The sequence below is a fragment of the Rana temporaria genome, chromosome 12, assembly GCF_905171775.1.
Source record: "Rana temporaria chromosome 12, aRanTem1.1, whole genome shotgun sequence".
Lineage (NCBI taxonomy): Eukaryota > Metazoa > Chordata > Amphibia > Anura > Ranidae > Rana > Rana temporaria.
In genome coordinates, this window is record NC_053500.1 from 91209003 (window position 1) to 91229629 (window position 20627).

Consider the following 20627-nt stretch of genomic DNA (forward strand, 5'->3'; position numbering starts at 1 on the left):
CCTACCCGGCACTGGGGCTGCAAGCGTGTCACCGCTACCTTGCGGTACGATTGGTGTGTGGCTCGTCCGGTTTCAATGCTACCGCCGTAGCACAGCCTGGCGTTCCCAGCTGACAGCTCCACGAGCAGGGGGGCACGTCACGTGACCGGATCCGCCTCCGGCGTATGTTTCGTTAGGTTGAACGCCCCCTGAAGACGTTCAATCTAACGAAACATACGTCGGAGGCGGATCCAACAAAGAAAAAAGGTGGGTTAGCATAGAAAACGATTTATCACAGGCGAGGTTGGAAAAGATTATTTGGAACCCCCCTCAATTTAGGGCACTAGACACTAATACACATGAGATAACCAAAAATGCACTTAAAATATAGGACACGGTTCACAAAAAAATGGTAAAAGAATACAACTCACCCCTTATAGCACTGAAAAACAATGATTACTTTGCACCAGGCAAAACACAGGTAGGAGGAAACAGGATTAAAAACGACACCATACAATTAAGGGATATAATTAAAGGACGACACTTAATAACACTACAGGAGTTAAAACTTAAAAAAAATCTCATGGAAATTAATAAATGGAGGTATCAACAACTAAACCATTTTATTTAGAAACTACCGCAACCAATAAGGGCAGGAGAACAGTTGACGGAATTGGAGAAATTATGTTCAACAGAGGAAATTAAAGGTTCTATATCAAAGCTTTATAGGATTCTATTGGAGATGGATGAGCAGAGTATACCTCCATTTATTAAAAAATGGGAAAGAGAATTAGGCACACAGCGGCATAGGATCACAATTGGAAAAATTTTGAACCTGACACATACCTCAGCGGTAGACAGCCGTACAGCAGAAATTAGTTTTAAATGTATAACTGGATGGTACATAACACCTGACAAATTATGTAAATTTAACGATGGGCAATCAAGAGATTGCTGGAGGGGTTGTAAAATTTTGGGAACTATGGCCCATCTATGGTGGGAGTGCCCTTAAGTTAAGAAGTACTGGAAGAAAATACTGAGATTTGTAGAAGAGATAACAAAGGAAAAAATCAAGATGGATCCATGGACAGTCCTCTTCCATGGGGGGGAAGTAGGTATTAAAAGCTACAAAAAATCTCTAGTACCACACTTACTTAATGCAGCCAAGAGACTAATTCCTAGGAAGTGGCAAGAGGTGGAATGCCCCATGATCTGGGAATGGATCGATGGAGTAGAAGAGACATATAGAATGGAAGAGTTGAGAGAGGGCATAGAGGGTAATAACATGAGCCAAATAAAGAAATGGGATAACTGGAGGGCCTTTAAGAAGTCATGGAGCTACGCCGAAAACCTACGTGCAGATATTTAAGGATTACTCAGAGACGAAAATTAGAGAGTAATAGGGCTATAAGGGTCTGTTTTTGGTGAGATAGAGGGGAAGGGGGAGAGGGGGGGAGGGTAGGGGGAGAGGGGAAAAATTTGAATTTTTTTCTTTTTTTTTCTCCCTGTTTGCATCGGGGAAAAAAAGAAAGGAAGAAAGAAAAAAAAAGAAAGAAATTGAGAGTAAAGAGGAAGAAATATCACTAATGATGTGATACCAAAATAGAGACGCTAAGGGCTGGCAAAAGAACATGAGCATATAACGCACACTCTATGAGGTGGAGTCTGAAGTGAGAGGAAAAGAAAAAAAGAATTTGAATAACTAGGCCTATAATTATTGCTCTCAATTCGAGGATGGAGAATGTGTGTAACAATTTTTTTTTTCTTCTAAACAATTTTTTTGTAGAAAAAAGTCTATACGATAGCATTTTGTTGTGACAGATTCTTGTATTCCACTGAATGCTGGAAGTGATCCACAGAAATGATAGGCCATTGTACAGTCACAATGTCAGATTTAAAACACACTACCGGCTGCTTTAGCTGCCAAGAGGTATGTGTGACCCCCAACATAAGAGAGATGGTGGTAGCAAAACGATTTAAGCCCAACTCTGGGAAAATTGTAATAATCCATTTCCATGTGGCTGCGCCTGCAGAGAAGAAACACTAAACCTCTGTTCTCCTGGCAGGCAGCACTGCTCCCCCACGATCCAGCAGTGGACTGTCCTTCGGAATCTTCACTTCCAGTGTATTGATGAAGTCAGGACCTTAGAGCGCTGGAGCCATAGGAGAGAAGATACTCCAGCAATCTCTCCTTTTAGTGTTTCCCTAGACCTCAACAAGCAACTTTACCTGGAAACGGGTAAAGGCAGCCCCACTGCAAGGGATACGTTTTCTTTTTTTACTTACCTGGGGTTGAGCATTAAGATATTTTGACCAATCTGCAGTCTGGCAAAGCAAAATCACAGCCAACATAGGGCAAAGAACGGAGTTCTAAAGAGGGCTTCCAACGGTTTATGGGATAGGGTCCCTCAACACCGGTGCATTCTCTAACTAGCTTTCCTGGTGCCTCCATGGCAGCATACCTGTGATAGAGCTCCGCCTCGACTCCTCCTTCAGGACTAGTGAATAGCATAAATTAAAGGCATAGTCCCTCCCCCAACATTCTCCTTTTTTTCCTCATACCTTCTTGTGCTGGTGAAGAGTAAGTAGTATGTCCATACCTCTGCAGTCGGCAGCGTCCGCCGGGTTTAGGCTTTTCCTGTGCGCAGTCCCTGTTCTTGGGCCGCTCAAAGCGCTAATAAGACTGGGAACCCCTCTGTGGATCTGTTGGGGTCTTCTCGCAGAGTTTCCTCATAGGAACGCAAACTGCCAAGAGCATATATCGATGAATGACATGCGGGTCGCAGAAGGATCAGCTGCGGCTTCCCCAGGCCAGTAATTTCTTTATTTGCCTTTATTTTGCCACTTTTATTATCTATTTTTGTTCTTGTTTTCTCTTAAAAAAAAAAAAAAAAAAAATCTCCTTATAGGTGCCTGTGATCCCCAGAAGTTTGTGGCTTCCTGCAGATCTGTCTGTCTGCCAGGATTGTCCCCCCTGTCATGCTGGGCTCCTTTTGTTATAACAAAACGAGTGGTCTGGTCTGCGGCAGGGGGGGCCGTGGGTGCTCTGTCATCTCCCTTCCCCTGTTCCTTGGTGAATGGCGGGGGGTGTGCGGGCTGATCGGCGTCCCCGCCGCATTTCACTGGTGCAATCAGAGATGGGGACTTGGCTCTCTGATGCAGGGCTTCCTGTGTCACGGGCGCCGGGCCTCCGCGCATGCGCAGTCTCTGAACGAGGACACGGCGGCCATCTTGGTTGCTGGAAAGATGGTTAGATTGCCCTTTCTTTCCAGTGTGTGTCCAGGGGAGGGTTCTTGGATTAACCCTCCCAGCTGGTCCATATATATAAGGAGCCTGCGAGCAGGGCTATGTCTGTCAGAGCCATTTCAAGCTGCGCCCTGCTAGGTGCCCCAGCCCTGTGGTAGGTTACAAAAAAAAAAAAGGTGACAGTGTGTTTTGCGCCCTGTATACCTCTTTAGGTATACAGACAGGCGTCTTTTCCTTCTTGTTAATCCCATAAGCCTTCTCTATTATTTTTATTTTCACAGCTGATCCTCCTGCCCAAGCCCCGCAATGAGTCATTCACCTCGTAACAAAGATTCTCACACTTCCATTAGGTATGGACCAGCATAAAAAAAAAAAGTGCGCTCACTGTTTCTAACGCGAGTCCCTTACATCGTAGCCCTGCCCACTCCAAGAGGTCCAGAAAATCATCGAGACACCGTGACAATTGACAGCCCAGCCCGCAGGTCTCATTCTTCACGACACCGGTCCCGCTCATCAAGTCGGAGGTCCCAGTCTTCACGTCATAGGTCACGGAGGTCAAGATCTAGAGGACATGATCGGTCCCCATCTTCTAGAAGCTATAGAAAGAAGTGCTGGACATGCGGGGCTACGTCACTACCAGACAGGGTAGTTTGTAAGGACTGTTTTTCGGACTATGCGTCCAACCGCGAGCGAGAAAATCAGCGTGCGGTAGAACTGCTAGATAAAACAATGAGGGACTCCTTCTCCAAGCTTTTGGCTTCGGTCCCTGCTCAGCCAGCCCCGCAGATATTACAGGTTCAGGATGTGGAACCTAATCTCCTGGGTCCCTCAGCAGTCAGTACGCCTCTGCCACCGGCTGACCGACCAGTCAGAGACTCATCACCTGAAGGCGACTCAGAGAACTCTTCAGAGGAGTCAGAACCTTTGGGCTTTAGCCTTTCCTTGATAAGGCCTTTTATCCAGGCAGTCAAATCGGTAATCGCCTGGAAGGAGGTAGAAGATCCTTCCCAAGAGGCTACAAGCTACTTTCCTTTTCTCAAAAGGAAGCAGGTTCTCTTCCCGCTGATGGGAGAGATTAGCCAAGTCATCCTGAATGAATGGTCAAAGCCTGATAAAAAGCTCTCATTGGGTCGATTCAGCAAACTGTATCCCTTACCAGAGTCTGGAACGCAGTCGCTAAACTCCATGCCAGTAGTGGACATATGGGTGGTGCGACTCGCCAAAAATGTAACCTTACCAATGGAGGATTCCGCTTCCTTCAAGGACCCCTTAGACAGGCGAATTGACTTGGAGTTGAAGAGAAGCTACTTAGCTGCAGGTGCAGCATGTAAGCCAGCTATCGCCCTCACGTCCGTCTCAAATGCCATAAGGTCATGAACAGAGAACATTGAAACTGCTTTGCGTCAGGATGTCCCCACGGAAGATATAATTAAAGCCTTGGAAGAACTTAGGCTGTCGGCAGACTTTGTTGGAGTAGCAGCCATTGACACGATCTGGTGCTCAGCAAGATCCATGCTGCACTCAGTAATGGCGAAAAGAGCCTTGTGGCTAAAACCCTGGACGGCTGACCTTTCCTCCAAACAGAACTGGCGCAAGATCCCATTTGATGGGAAGGCTCTATTCGGAGACAGAATGGATAGGGCAATCTCCAGGCTGTCAGGAGGGAAGTCTGGTATGCTTCCACAGGACAGAAGAATATGAAGATTTAGAGGCGGTCCCTCTAGATTCCGCCGTTTGGATCCAAGGGATTTTCGGCAATCGGGACAATTCAGAGACAACAAAAGACCTTGGAAAGGTACTCAGCAATCCTTCTTGAACAGGAAGATGAAGGCCCTTCTGGCTCCTCAGGAGCAGAAGCAGTCTTTTTGATGCCAAAATACCCCAGGCACTCCCGGTGGGAGCCAGGCTAAAAAATGTTGCCCCAGTCTGGGCCACCCACTGCCAGGACCCCTGGGTTCTGTCCACAATTCAATGGGGGCACTTTTGGAATTTTTCTCAAACTCCACCTCGAAGCTCTTTCAAGAGGACAGAAATTCCATCTTCTCCACTGAAGGCTCAAGCTCTGGAAAATTTCTTAATGTCACTCCAGCTTCAGGGAGCGGCTATTCCAGTTCCCTCGGCGGAGCGATTCACAGGTTTCTACTCCACCTTATTTCTAGTCCCCAAAAGGATGGGCGGGTGGAGGCCTGTGATAAACCTGAAGAGGCTCAATCAGTATATTCACACCAAAAGCTTCAAGATGGAGTCCCTGCAGACGATAATTCAGGCAGTCCAGCCGTCAGATTGGATGATTTCAGTCGATCTGCAGGACGCGTATCTACACGTTCCAATCCAGCCTGCATTTCAGAAATACCTAAGATTCGCAGTGGGACAGACTCGCCTACAATTTCAAGCCCTGCCTTTCGGGTTGTGCACCTCTCCCAGGGTGTTCAAGATTCTAATATCTGCCTTGGCCCCCCTGTGGGAGAAGGGCTTGAGAATATATCACTATCTGAACGACATCCTACTCCTAGCATGCAGTCCGGGTCAGTTGGTATGTCATCTGGACACTCTTCTGCATACACTAAGAGAGCTAGGGTGGTTGATCAATTCAGGCAAGAGCCAACTTACGCCAATGCAGCAAATGATCTACCTGGGTGCAACATTCGACACTCAGGAGGGGACAGTGTCATTACCACCACCAAAGATAGCGATTGTCATCCAGAGAATGACCAGGGTCATCCAGAGCCCGTTTCTGACGGACTCACAATGCCTGAGCCTCATTGGCACGATGTCTTCCAGCATACCCATGGTCCCATTGGCACTTGAGGTATTTCCAGACTGGTTTCTTGGCGCAGTGGAAGAAGCAACGACTGTCCCAAACTATCCTGCTGATGGGAGTGATGCACAGGAGTCTTCACTGGTGGACAATTCCAGAGAACCTCTCCAAGCCTCGTCACTTGGGCTCCCTTAACTGGATCACAATTACGTCCGATGCAAGCGGTCAGGGCTGGGGAGCCCATTGCAGGGAATCCAGAATACAGGGGAGATGGTCATGCTCCACCCAGGGTGTGGTATCCAACATCTTAGAGATGAGGGCAGGCTTTCTGGCGCTGACTCTCCACCCCTGGGTATTCCATCAGATTGCCAGCATTTGGGATCCCCCACAGGTAGACCTGTTTCGCCTCCCTGAAGAACGCCAAGCTGGACAGATTCTTCTCCCGGTTTCCGCATCCGCAAGCCGAAGCAGTGGATGCCCTGTCATGCCCCTGGAGGTTCACCACGGCATATGCCTTCTCGGTCATTAATATTCAAGTTTCTCCTGAGGCTCCTCAGGGAGTCGGTTCAGGTGGTGGCAGTACTGTACTTCCGTACTGGCTGAAGAGACCTTGGTTTCCGCTAGCCATGCGCCTCAGTGTGGGCCCTCCAGTCAAGGTCCCTCCTTTCCCTCAACTTCTGCTGCAGGGCAATCTACTTCATCCAAACCCTCAAAGAGTCATCTCAACCCTCCTAAAAGCCAGGAAGCCTACAACGAATGCTGTATATTCAAGAATCTGGGACAAGTTCCTGTCATTTGCAGCCGATAACGGTTTTGATCCAAGTCTTCCCTCTACAAGCCATGTTTTAGGATTCCTTCAGATGGGACTTAAACTGGGTCTTAGTCTGAGCTCCCTCAAGGTGCAGGTAGCAGCAATCTCAGCCGCAACAAATAGAAAATGGGCAGAGGATCCTTTACTAATCACTTTCCTCAGGGGCGTTTTGAAGATCCGCCCACCTGTCAGACGATCTTTTCCTAAATGGGATCTGTCCCTGGTCCTCAAAGTTCTGTCGATCCATCCTTTTGCTCCGGTGGAACAAATAACAATGTGGAACCTGACATTAAAAACAGCTTTCCTGCTAGCCATTACATCTGGAAGAAAAACCTCAGAACTCCACTCCTTAGGGATAGGGGACGACCACATCTCCTTTTTTCCTGACAGAGTGGAACTTCGCCCCCTTCGGGGGTTCACGCCAAAGGTCGCTACTCCAAGCCACCTGTCGGAACCCTGGGCTCTATCAATATTCAGACACAGATTCAGAGTCCTGCCATGAGCTGGATGTATCCAGAGCGCTTGGGGCCTACGTAGAAGCCACCAGTCCCTTCAGGAACTCTGAGAGACCTTTTGGTAAATACAGGGGCAAAGAAGCTTCCATCAGAACTCTGGCGTCTTGGGTTGTAAAGTTGATACAGAAGGCCTACAGGGTAAAGAATATGGAGCCTCCATCCCGAGTGAATGCTCATTCTACAAGGGCAGTCTCAGCTTCCTGGGCAGCAAGGGCTAATGTATTGCTGGAGACGGTGTGCAGGGCCGCCACCTGGTCTTCTCATAACACGTTCCTTAGGCACTACCATATTGACCAAGGAGCTCTTACACCGGTTGAGTTCGGAAGAAGGGCAGTTCAGGCTGCTATGTCCTCTTCTAATTAAAACATTTATTGTTAAGCATTATCCCACCAGTGTCAGCTAGTTATTTATCACAGGTATGCTGCCATGGAGGCACCAGGAAAATGGAAAATTGTATCATACTTACCAGTAATTTTCCTTTCCTGGTGCCTATCCATGGCAGCATACGCTCCCACCCTTGGTATTCTATATTACGTAAAATGTTGGGGGAGGGACTATGTCTTTAATTTATGCTATTCACTAGTCCTGAAGGAGGAGTCGAGGCGGAGCTCTATCACAGGTATGCTGCCATGGATAGGCACCAGGAAAGGAAAATTACTGGTAAGTATGATACAATTTTCCGTTTTGTTAAGGTAGGACACTCCTGGACCTGCAGTGGGGGTAGACCACTTTAGAACAAAATCTCTGTGGAGAAAGGGTTGTGCAATGGAAAAAGTCATTGCAGCATTTGGAGTTTTAAAAGATCAGACTGGAAACAGCACTGGTAGAAGCAACAGGCTGATCCTCCAATTTCAAAGTGGTGTCTACCACATCCATAAGAGCCAAAATGGTGTTGATTTGGGAGTTATAGAAGGAGACTCATCGCTGAAAGACTGGAATGATTCAGAGTCTCTTTGGCCAAAGGCTCAGACGCCACCAAGGCCACAAGGTTGGATGGCTGGAGAAGACCAAATTCACTCTAGGAGGGTAGCAGGAATGGACCCAAATATTTGAGTTCCACAGGGCTCTTTGAATCCATGTATCCTTATTACTCTATGGTGGGAAAGAACAGAACAGAGCACATGACACTTTACCCAGAGGTGGTGATGATATCACTACTCAGTTCAACAGATACAATGGTGGGTAACTGAATAATTTTTAACCCTTTTCACTGCCAGGTTATGTTTGACACTTCTGGGTCCCCCTTTTCCCAGGAAAGCACATGGTCAGGAAAGAATGTAATACAGTGAAATCTGCACTACATTAGATTTACTGGAGCGCAGGGGAGACATCAATAGTCTTAAACCCAGTCTGTCTCGTTAAAGAAAACTAGTCACCAAAAAATCATAATCATAATTTTTGGCCCATGTGATGAAAAATAAAAGTAAATTGTAAAAAATGTAAGTTACATCCAAGCAAACATAATTCCCCCCACCTCCAAATATATGCACATACAAATGTAAACACATGCATAAGAGGCACCTATGCAAAAAAAAAATCTTTGATTGCTATACACGTTCCATATCGTGCACACCTAGATATATACACATATCTAGCACTAGACCTCCTTTGACCTCCTAAACTGATGACCTGTAGGGGGGTGGGGGTTCTAAAGCGTCAATTATGGAAAACCTAGGGTACTTAACCGGTTAACGACCAGCTCACGAGTATATACGTCGGCAGAATGGCACGGCTGGGCAATGTGACATATTTACTATGTATATATATATATATATATATATATATATATATATATATATATATATATATATATATATACACACATATACATACACACAGGAAAAAACAAAACTGCGCTAATAATCACACTAAATAAACAGACTATAGGCAGCAGCTGGCGTGCGATACCCAGATAACGATACAGAGTATGGTATATAGAAAAAGTCCATATATAAGTAACATGAGTCACTTAAGTAAAAGTCCGTGAGGAGATAAACCGTATCCCTTAGGTAATAAGCATAATATTCATGTAGGTTAGATCACTGCAAATAGTATCCTACGATCCACACCACCAAGTGACATGTAAAACAATATAGGTGAACCCTCCACCGGAATAGAAGCCGCTTACCAGAGGGCAAGCAAATCGAGCAATTGGCTATAGCCCAGCCACGGCCTTAAACTCCTCAGGGACCCCGGATGGAACAGGTTAATCACAGGTACTCGATGGCAGCCAACTCCAATTAGATCGATTAAAATATAAAAGAGAGGCGCACCATAGCGTGACTCTGTTTTACAAAAAAAATATTTAAAAGATGAGATATACTCACAAGCAAATACTCAAAGCTGGCGCCATCTGGCGGTGAGCCGTTGGTATTACAAGTTATTACCACCCGATGCAAGCTGGCGCCATCTGGTGGTGGCCGTTGGTATTACAAGTTAAGCATTACAAGTTAAACAGCAATTCTAATGTCATTTTTCACTATTTTTCACTATTTTCACTGCCATCTTCGTCCCTCTAATTAGAACCCCCAAACATTATATATATTTTTTATCCTAACACCCTGGAGAATAAAATGGCGATCATTGCAATACTTTCTGTCACGCCGTATTTGCGCAGCGGTCTTACAAGCGCACTTTTTGGGGAAAAAATTACACTTTTTTTAATTAAAAAATAAGACAACAGTAAAGTTATCCCCATTTTTTTAAATTAGGGCTGCAACTAACGATTATTTTTATGATCGATTGGTTGGCCGATTATTGTTTTGATTAATCGGATAATAGCCTTAAAAAAAAAAAATTGCATTTTTAAATTTTTTGGGGCCAATTTGTTGTTGGGCAGATTACAAAACACAAATTGCCGCAAAAACACATTACATGCTTTTCTGCAGCTTCTCCATTGAAGTATATTGAAAAAAAAAAAACAGAATAGCACCGTTTTGCATTGAAAACTCCTTGCCCTTTCCAAATACGCAGCAGCTGAAAAAAAAATCATGGATGTGAACGTGTCCCATAGAAAAACATGTAAATGAACTGTAATGTGTTTCTGCAAAAAGCACCAAATTACAGAGGTGTGACCCAGGCCTGAGATGTTTAGTAACATAATGGGGTTAAAAAAACACAAATAAGTACAAAAACAGCAAATAATCTACTGTAAGGGGTTCATTTTTTTTACTGTGGGACAGTTAAAGTAATATTTACAGTAGCGATTTGCTTTTTTGTACTATAAAGGGCTAATTTTAGTTTTTTTAACCCCATGATGTTACTGGCCGATTAATCGATTATGAAAATTGTAATCGATTAATTTCATAAATCGATTAGTTGTCGATTAATCGATTAGTTGTTCCGGCCCTATTTTAAATATTATGAAAGATAATGTTACGCCGAGTAAATTCATACCCAACATGTCACGCTTCAAAATTGTGTCCGCTCGTGGAATGCCGACAAACTTTTACCCTTAAAAATCTTCATAGGCGACATTTAAAAAAATCTACAGGTTGCATGTTTTGAGTTACAGAGGAGTTCTAGGGCTAAAATTATTGCTCTCGCTCTACCAATCGCGGCGATACCTCACATGTGTGGTTTGAACACCGTTTACATATGCGGGTGCTGCTCACGTATGTGTTCGCTTCTGCGCGCAAGCACGTCGGGACGGGGTGCGTTTTCTGGCTCCTAATTTTTTTTAGCTGGCTCCTAGATTCCAAGCAAATTTGTCAAACCCTGACATCGATGTTGCATCACAGGATTCACAAGACTAAGCATGTTTATCTCAGCAACAGTAATAGGGTCATAAGCAGCACTTGGAAGGCAGCACACACGACATGTATTTTGTGTGACTGGAGGCACTTTGGGCGGGGGGGCGTGGAACCCAACTTCCCTTGTTTGAGCTCCCCATGTACATCTTATGTGTAAGTCACCCTGTGTCAATTAGAGAAACAGGGTGACCGAGAAAAGGATGGACAACTACTTAATGAACACTGAGAATGTGGTTTGGATTACTTCAAATATATTCCTCAAGAAATATATATTATAAACTGGAGAGAGTGCAGAGAAGGGCAACAAAGCTAATTAAAGGGATTGTAAAGGTAGATATATATTTTTTAAATAACAAACATGTCACATTTACCTGAGAAAGTAATAGAATTCCCGTGAGCCTCAATCAACCCAAAGCCTAATAGATAGCACTAACCAGCTGAAAGCGTTACACACATCTCATAAGCGCGTGCACATAGACAAAAATAGTAAATTATACGCTGCGCTTTGGAATATTACACAATAAATGTGTGCTGAAGATTAAAACAAACACATGTAGTGTTAATGTGACATAGATGTGATATGACCAAAATAAAAATAATTATGTAAATGAAAACATTAAAAATAATGTGCTCATGTGCATTTTTAACACAGTGCATCAAGTGCTTTTTAACACAGATATAAGTGTCCAGTGGTATATAGGGAACAACACTAGTCCCACTTTAAATAGCAAAAATGCTATTGTGCAAAAACAAGTCTTTTTATAAGACAATGCTGTGACAGTTCTGGTGAAAAAAGTGCATATGCAGGGTATGCAGTAATAGCACTGCTGACATGCTTATAAATCCATGCGTCTGCAAATGATTCACAGCTGTTGCAGATCATGCATTGGTGCTCTCATTCCAGTGACCCCCTAGGTATTAAATGCTCACTTTGGAGCGTGCGACTTAGCGACTATGCTCAGTCAGTACATGCTTGTGAACCACCCCTGGGTTCTATAATGGTAACATGATCCTGGGCTTCCCACGCAGTATATCGGGAATAATAGGGAATAAAAAGCCTTGATAGTGTGATATCGCTTTAAACGTTTTATTAAAACGTACCCAAGTGGGGTACTCATATGTCCCAGGTGCGTTAGTGTACCACTCTGTGTATGGCATGAAATATTACATCGGCTCGTTTTGGAATGGTGTACGTTTTCCTCCTAAGAAGGTAAACTGGCTGTCGTGTCGTCCTGGCACCTCCTGGAGGTAAGTATGACTTTAAAAAAAAATATTCATATATACCTTTACAACCCCTTTAATTAGCTTTGTTGCCCTGTTGGACTGTGCAGTCCGTTTTGCACAAAGTGGCCCCGAGCCTGGTCTTCTGGGGTCCCTCAGCGGCTGTCTCGGCTCCTCCCCGCAAGAGCTAACCCCCTTTTCTTGGGAAGCGCTCTCCCAAAAGGGTTAGCTTGGAGGATCTCGGACTATAGGGAAAGACCACACGCATTGAACTTATTCTCTCTGGAGAGGAGACACTTGAGGGGGGATATATCAATGTATAAATACTGTACTGGTGACCCTAGCATACTGAAATTTTTTTTCAGTAAAAGGGAATTTTTTCAACCTCACCAACTATGTAACTATGAAAAACAGCAGAGCTGAAGAAGAGTTGGCCATCCTCCTAGGACAAAAGCAAAAAACTAAGGCATATGGATAGTAGCAGGTTATACTTATTTGGCCTAAAATTTGTCTATATTAGTATAATTTTTTCAAGACACCAAAATGTAGCCAAATTTGTCTTGGGGGGGGGGGGGGGTGTTTAAAAAACAAAAAAAAAACAACAATAGATGTATTACTTTGCTATATTAATTAATGACAAAGTTATTGCCAAAATAAAACAATTTAAATGCAGAAATCACATTGGTTCATATGGGGTATACAGGTGTGAGAGCTGAAGTGGTAAATTTTGAATGGGATGACAGCACGTGGTAATACATGGCCCTTGTCAGTTCACAATGATGCACGGTGTGCTGCAATGTGGGCGTGTTGCCTGCCTACTGTAGTGTGTTGGGGTGCCATTCATTTTGAACACATTATTATAGGAGCAGGCAACACATCCATATTGCATCATACTTTGGTGCATTGTTGTGTGCTGCCAAGGCTCATTTGCGATTTGCACATTATGCGTTGAAGCAACCTGTGTTCAAAATGCTTGTTTCACTGGAGTTTACTGCAGTGGGAATATGTCATTAGGCATTTATCCTCCAAACTCTAGTCCTTTGTATATCAATATGTGAGAAAGACATAACAGAATCTAGGACCATCCTCAATGGAACAGGTTTATACCTTCTTACCAGCAGCCTGGGCCAAGAGAGATTTCCAGGCTTATGTTGGTTATGGAATATTCCAGTCCATTACTCTCATACAGGGCTCTTTATTTTGCTCAGTATACACCATGGGTCTCCAAACTTTCTATACAATAGTTTATTGCCCTTCAGACTTTAGGAGTAGGGAGTAGAAAATGCCCCAGCATCAGTAGGGATAGACAATGTCTCAGGCTTGGTGGTCAGTGGGAGTAGAAAAAAAAATAGTGCCTGTGATAAGGAGTAGGAATTGTGCCCCATCATCCATATAGGTGGGAGAAATAGTGTTCCATTGTTCGTGCTAGTGGGAGGGATAGTGCCCAACCATTTAGATCAGTGGGGGAATTATACTCTATCATTGGTGTCAGTAGAAGGAAGAATGACCCATTGCTGGTGTCGGTGGAAGGAATACTGGCCCACCATTGGTGTCAGTAGAAGGAACGGTGCGCCTCTTTGTTGTCAGTGGGAGAAATCTTATCTCAGATTAATGGGAAAAAACATGCCCCCTAGAACCGGATAAAGACAAAAGGCCACATCCAGCCCGTGGGCCTCAGTTTGGAGACATATGTAAAAACCAGTTAAAAAATGTAAAAAGCTGGTAAAAAAAAGATTTCATTTAGAAATTGGGGTTAAAAATACTTGAATAAAATAAAAGTTTTACTTACATAGAACTGTTTCTTGCTTTTGGGATAACCTTCAAGGATAGCATCGAATATGTCCATTGCCTGTTAAAAATAAATAAAATTAGACTTTTGTACGTACTTACCATAAAATCTATTTCTTGGAGTCAATTATTGTAGAGCGTGTTTCCCATGGGGCTTTCTCTTGCACTTCTCCATGACTCAGTGGGATCTCAGTTTGGTTCTCTTTGCACTTCAAAGACCTTTTGAACCAGTCAGTGATAGTTCCCTTTCCACCCTTATAAGGTTGCCTTGATCAAAGAATGGGAAGCCAGTTGTGTCTGGAACAAGATTACAAGCTCAAAGACCTGACCTTTGATGGTGCCAAGGGACAAATGCTGGTCCAGGCCCATTTGAAACAAGTCCAGAATATGTCCCATAGAGAATTTCCTGGGATGGAAGTTTCTTGAATTGCAGCATAAGACCTTACGGAAGGTAAAATATATCAAGGTCAGAGAAGCCATGTTTTTAAAGCCAGTGACAGATCACCTGTTTTGCAGGGAAAGAAAATCCATCACATCCCTGTTGACAGAACAGAGCACTGTTCTGTGTCTCTCCTCGCAGATCAGCGAGTGGGGGTGGACACCCATTGGCTTGCACCCACTGATCTGCTTGTGCTGTGTACATGCAGGTTCACAGGAGAGTTGCTGGGATGTCTCTATGGAGGGGTCTACGAGTGCCGTGTATCAGCAGGAAGCTGAAGCCTCGATAAGCCTCGGAAGGATGCCGACTGAGTGTCTCTGTGTGAGAGTGATCTGGAGCGGTCTGGCCTACTGCTGTGTCTGGCCAATCAGTACCCACGTTTCAAAGGCATATTTGTTTTGCTGTCTGTGCCCCTGTTCAGAAGATTTTACCTCACATTCTGTCCCTGTGACAATCAGATTTTGAAAATTTTGGGTTGTCGTGGAAACAAGGGTTGGTGATCAAGCTTCAGTGGAGACACCCATTATAACTCTTACAGGAGTGAATTTCCCTTCCTAGGGGTAGATTTCCTCTCACTTCTGGTTGCCTCTGTTTGGAAGTAGGAGTCGTATGTAATGTCAGATGTTTGTAACTCAGGGGACTGCCTGTATGTGTGCTGCACTGTATTTCCTGATACTGTATGTAAACAAATAGATATGCATGCAGGCCAACTAATCATTTATGAAAATAGTTGACAACAATTTGTTGTTTCAACCCTAAGGTGTACCCTTATGACCATTCATACACATTGATCATATTCCCTCCCCCTTCCTGCTTAGACCTTACCATTCTTTTTCTTTTTTTCCATTCATTACAGTACTGCTTCCGCTCATTGTACACCTAAAGAGAGAAGATAACCACCATATTAAAAGTAATACCCTGCAGCTCTAAATACAAAATCTTTTAACCACTGTAAATACAGTACACAGAAAAGTTGGTGACTAATGTATCACAAATAATGCAGGACTTAACCACTTGACCTAAGGAAGATTTTGGCCTGATAACATGCACACAAGTTGACACAAAGGGGGGGTTTGAATGGCTATTAAAGGTGACCATCCTCAACTGTAATCTGTTTGCTTGCTATTGGTACATAAAAAAACGAATTGATCGTTTATATACACACACACACACACGTGTGTGTGTATAAACGATCAATGAGTTTTTGGACTCCTGACAGACCCTTGCATTTCCTGCACTGATGTTTCTGGATTCTGAGTCATGGGGAAAGCAAAAGAATTGTCAAAGGATCTGCGAAAAGGTAGTTGAGCTGTATAAAACGGTAAAGGGTCAAGGAATTGAGAATGCCAATCAGCAGTGTTCAAACTCAAGAAGTGGAAAATGAGGGGTTCTGTTGAAACCAAACCACGGTCAGGTAGAACAACTCAAATTTCAGCCACAACAGCCAGCAAGCTGCGCATGGGAAGTACTAGTAACATTCCAACATGACATGGCCAAGTCGACCTGTCATTGGCTACATTAGAATAAAGTGAAGGTTCTGGAGTGGCCATCTCAGGCCTGACCTCAATATCATTGAGCCACACTTAGGAAATCTCAAAACGTGCAGTTCATGCAAGACATCCCAAGAATTTACAGGAGCTGAAAGTTTTTTTGCCAAGAGGAATTGGCAGAGTTATTTGGATAATTCATGTTGTCATTATGGTTTATTTATAGATGTATTTATCGGCGTATAACTCGCACTTTTTTCCCCTTAAAATCAGGGGAAAATCGTGGGTGCACGTTATACGCCGATCCCCGCTGTCTCTGAGCGCAGCCGACATAGACCGAGCTGAGTGTACTGCGCACTTGGCTAGGCTCGGCCACGCTCCGCCCGCAGGACCGCGAGAGAAGCCGACATAGACCGAGCCGAGTGTACTGCGCACTCGGCCACGCTCGGCTCCGCCCGCAGGACACAGGAAATCCGGCAAGACAGCAGATGGACACCTCCAAAGCCGCAGATGGACACCTACAAGGCTGGATGGGCCGCAGACGGATGCCGGACAAGGCCGCCGGGCAAGACAGCAGACGGACACCAAAAAATGTAATTTTTTTTTTCTTTTTCATTAAACTTCCCTTCTAAGTTTGGGGTGCAGGTTATATGCCGGTGCGCGGTATACGCAGATAAATATGGTATATGTACACATGTATTGTGATGTTTTCACACACAAACATTCCAGGACAGGCAGTTGACAAGTCTATTTTACACATCATCTGTTTATTTGTTTATTGTTTATTGGTATCTGTTTATTTTTTTGCGATATGGGACTGCATCGATTTAACTGACAATTGCACTGTCGTGCCATTTACCTAAACATTTATGTCCTTTTTTCCCCCTATAAATAGAGCTTTCTTTTGTCAGTATTTGATCACCTCTGCATTTTTTTGTGCTATAAACAAAAGAAGAGCGACAATTTTGAAAAAAAAACATAATTTTTTTTTTACTTTTTGCTTTAATAAATATCCAAATAAAAAATAAATCATAGCTTATCACAATAAGCGTATATAAACTGGTTTGCACAAAAGTTATAGCGTCTACAAAATAGGGGATAGATTAATGGCATTTTTTTTTTACTAGTAATGTCGGCGATCTGTGATTTTCAGGATTGCGGCGGACAGATGGACACTTTTGACAAATTTTTGGGACCATTGGCATTTATACAACAATCAGTGCTATAAAAATGCACTGATTACTGTATAAATGTCACGGGGAAGGGGTTAACACCAGGGGGCGCTTAAGGGGTTAAATGTGTTCCCTGACACTGTGTTCTAACTGTGGCAGCAGCAACCAAAGGGAGACACACCGCTCCAGGCAAAACAGGTGCAAAGGCAGATAACAGGTGCAGTCCCCGGCTCACCACCATCAAAACTCAAACAGAAAAAAGTGGCCGCACACTGGAACTCCAAAATCATTTAATGAGTTTTTATTGTCACAAATGTCAGATAAACACAGTAACAGCAGTTGATGCATTTAATAAGCCATAGCTTGCTTGTTCACAACAATTGTAGCACTAGACAGGTAGTCTATTTAAGGAATCCGCCCCAATCGGGCTACACCCAAAGCACTTGTCTCAAAATACTGCTACATGCAAAAAACATTTTGGGCCCCTTTCATGCAGTTGGACCATTCAGGTCCGCCTGTCATATTTGTCGGCGGGCCTGAACAGCCGCTCCATACATCTCTTTGGAGCGTCGGATGACCTACATCACTTGTAGACTCATCCCCTTCATCCCGGAAGAAGACACAGCAGTAGTAGTGGGAATACTCATCAACTCCAGACTCGACTGCACAAATTCCCTCTACCTAGGACTACCCAAATACCAGATGTCTCGTCTACAAGTTGTCCTGAACACTGCAGCCAGACTGGTAATAGGTAAAAAAATGTGGGAACCAATCTCCCCGGTCTTAAGGTCCCTCCACTGGCTAGCCGTAAAAGATCGGGTGACATTCAAGACCCTCTGCCTTACCCACAAATGCACACAAGGAATCGCGCCGCAATACTTATGCGAGAAAATAAAACACCACACACCAAATCGGGGCCAACGATCAACTTATCAGAACATCCTCCACATCCAAGTCCCGCTACAAATCTAAAGGAGAACGAAGATTTGCAGTCCAAGGACCACGGCTTTGGAACGCTCTACCTACAGACATTTGGATGGAAGTGAACCATTGGGCCTTCAGAAAAAAACGTAAGACACATCTATTCTGAAGCGTGGCTGGACGACGACATTGGATACAGCGCCTTAAGGCGATTTAGTTCGCATTTGTAGCGCTATACAAGTTACTCACTTACTCAGGAAGAGGTGCTTTAAGAGGGGGAAGTATATGACGCACCCCCCTGCACAGAGGTACCCACCAGAGACTGGGCCGCCAAAGGCCGCTGAAAGAACACAGCCAAAGCTGAAATCTGTCCCTTAATGGTGCTTAAGGCAAGTTTCTGATCTACTCCACGCTGTAAAAACAGCAGGACCCTGGAAACCGAATACGTCCATAGACGCCACCCCATCTCCTCGCACAAAGAGATGTAGGCCTTCCAGGTGCGATGGTAGAGGACTTCCGTGCCCTCAGCATGGTTCAGATGACCGAGTCGGAAAGACCTCGGTCCATTAGTACCTGGCTTTCAATAGACATGCCGTTAAAGCCAGCGACTGTAAAGCAGGATGAAGTATGGGACCCTGAGACAGAAGGTCCTCCCCCATTGGTAGCCGCCAGGGTGCATCCGCCACCAGGCGCACGAGATCGGCGTACCAAGGACGCCGGGGCCAATCTGGAGAGATTATAATCATTGGGATCCCTTCAGGCCTCTTCTCTGTGAAGCAGCCGAGGAAGCAACTTCAATGGGGGAAAGGCATCAATTAGCCGAAACTGACCCCACGGGGTCACTAACGCATCTGCCCAGGGTTTTCTGGACCTGGCCCCGAACCTCAACACTTTGCGGTTGAGGCGAGAGGCCAGGAGATCCACGTCCGGTGTGCCCCACCTCCTGCAAAGGAGTTGAAACACCTCCGAATGCAATGTCCATTCCTCCTGGTCCAGCATCTGGCGACTCAGGTAGTCCGCCTGCCAGTTTTCCATGCCTGGAATGTAGACGGCCGATAGAGCCGACACGCTTCTTTACGCCCAAAGCAGGATGTGAGCGACCTCAGTGTTTCCCCCTGATGGTTGACATGAGTCACCGCCGTGGCATTGTCTGACTGAATCCTGATTGGGCGACCTTGCAACCTCCTCGACCACGAGAAGAGGCATAGCCTGATCGCCCCGAAGTTCCAGGACATTGATCGGGATTCCTGTAAAGTCCAGCGACCCTGGGCCGACTGGACCCCCCAGATGCTCCCCCAACCTATGAGGCAATGTAGGGGAAGAAAGACCAGATACTGACCCCATTATCACCCACTGACAACCCTCAGGGACTAACACTTAAGAAGTCCACCCTCCTTGCTGCACCGACCAGGGGGGTTACCCAGGGGATTCACCACCCAGAGGGAGACCGCTCAGCACAGCTGCCCGCCTTCCTTGTATACACAGCATGTGCGTGAGATAAAAACTGAGGTAAGATCCGTGAGGTAAAATGGAGTAGCTGTCGGCCCGATCCACTGTGAGTGAGACAACTAAACAGCCCAGGCATGTGTGGACCCTGGAGCAAAAAGCCCACCGGCCACCCCAGGAGTCATGGGGTATGTCGTGGCAGACCCAGCACTTAGCTAAGGTGTGATCACGCTCGATGGCTGGACTGGGAAGACTACAAGGATCTATATATCCAGCCTGTCGCCCAGCCGGCAGTTGATAGAAGAATCTTAAAACAAAATAAAAGAAAACATTTCTTCAGGGCGCTGGGCCCAAAGGGAGCCACATCCTTCTCCTCTGCTAGGCAGAAAAAAAATTGAGGCTGCATTCTGCAGGGAGAAGGGTTATGTCCAGAGGGACCGCCCCCTGGGCGGGGCTGTTCAAATCTGTTAAAGTAACATGTATTTAAATATCCAACATGTTCTGCCTAGTCCTTACCAATGAACAGGAACATAAGACTTTGAAGGCTGTGTCCGTCCATGGACGATTAGAGAAATATATATTTCCTACTTTGTTGCAAGACAGATTTAATTAAATCAAATTTCTTCATAAATTTAGGCCAGAATGTATTCAGCTACGTGTCCTTGGTAAAACAAATCCCAAAAAGTGTATATTAATTGTGTGCATTAAAGTTATAACGTCTACTGGAATTAATGCAGCTTTTGCATTTCTTGTGGTGCCAAAATGCCAGGGCAGCACAAACATTTACAAAATGACCCCTTTTTGAAAAGCAGACACCAAGGTATGTGCTGAGAGACATGTTGAGTCAATGGAAGATTTTAAATTTTGTCACAAGTTTTTGGAAAATTACCAAAAAGATTTTTATTTTTTTACACAAAGTGGTCACTAATCAGATAATTTCCACATAGGTCATGAGTATACACCTCAAAACACATTCTGCTGTACATGGCTATGCTGCCCATACTCCGGAGAAATAGCAAGATGTGTTTTGGGATGTAATTCTAGATATACCCATGGCATATGTGAGAAATAGCTCATTAACCACTTAAGCCC

At 44.7% G+C, this 20627-nt stretch overlaps 1 protein-coding gene across 3 annotated transcripts in view; it reads right to left on the reverse strand.

Moving 5' to 3' along the window:
* The window catches only part of LOC120919601 (PSMC3 interacting protein), a 524670-nt gene that overhangs the window by 56764 nt on the left and 447279 nt on the right, over positions 1-20627 (reverse strand). For 2 of the 3 annotated variants that reach the window (XM_040331821.1, XM_040331822.1), the window contains 2 exons: positions 15335-15388; positions 14072-14131 (listed from right to left, as the gene is read on the reverse strand). The exons of the other annotated variant lie outside the window; for it this stretch is intronic. In XM_040331821.1, the coding sequence (XP_040187755.1) occupies positions 14072-14131; positions 15335-15388 (114 nt within the window). The remainder of the gene's footprint in view (positions 1-14071; positions 14132-15334; positions 15389-20627) is intronic. 3 annotated transcript variants of the gene reach the window in all.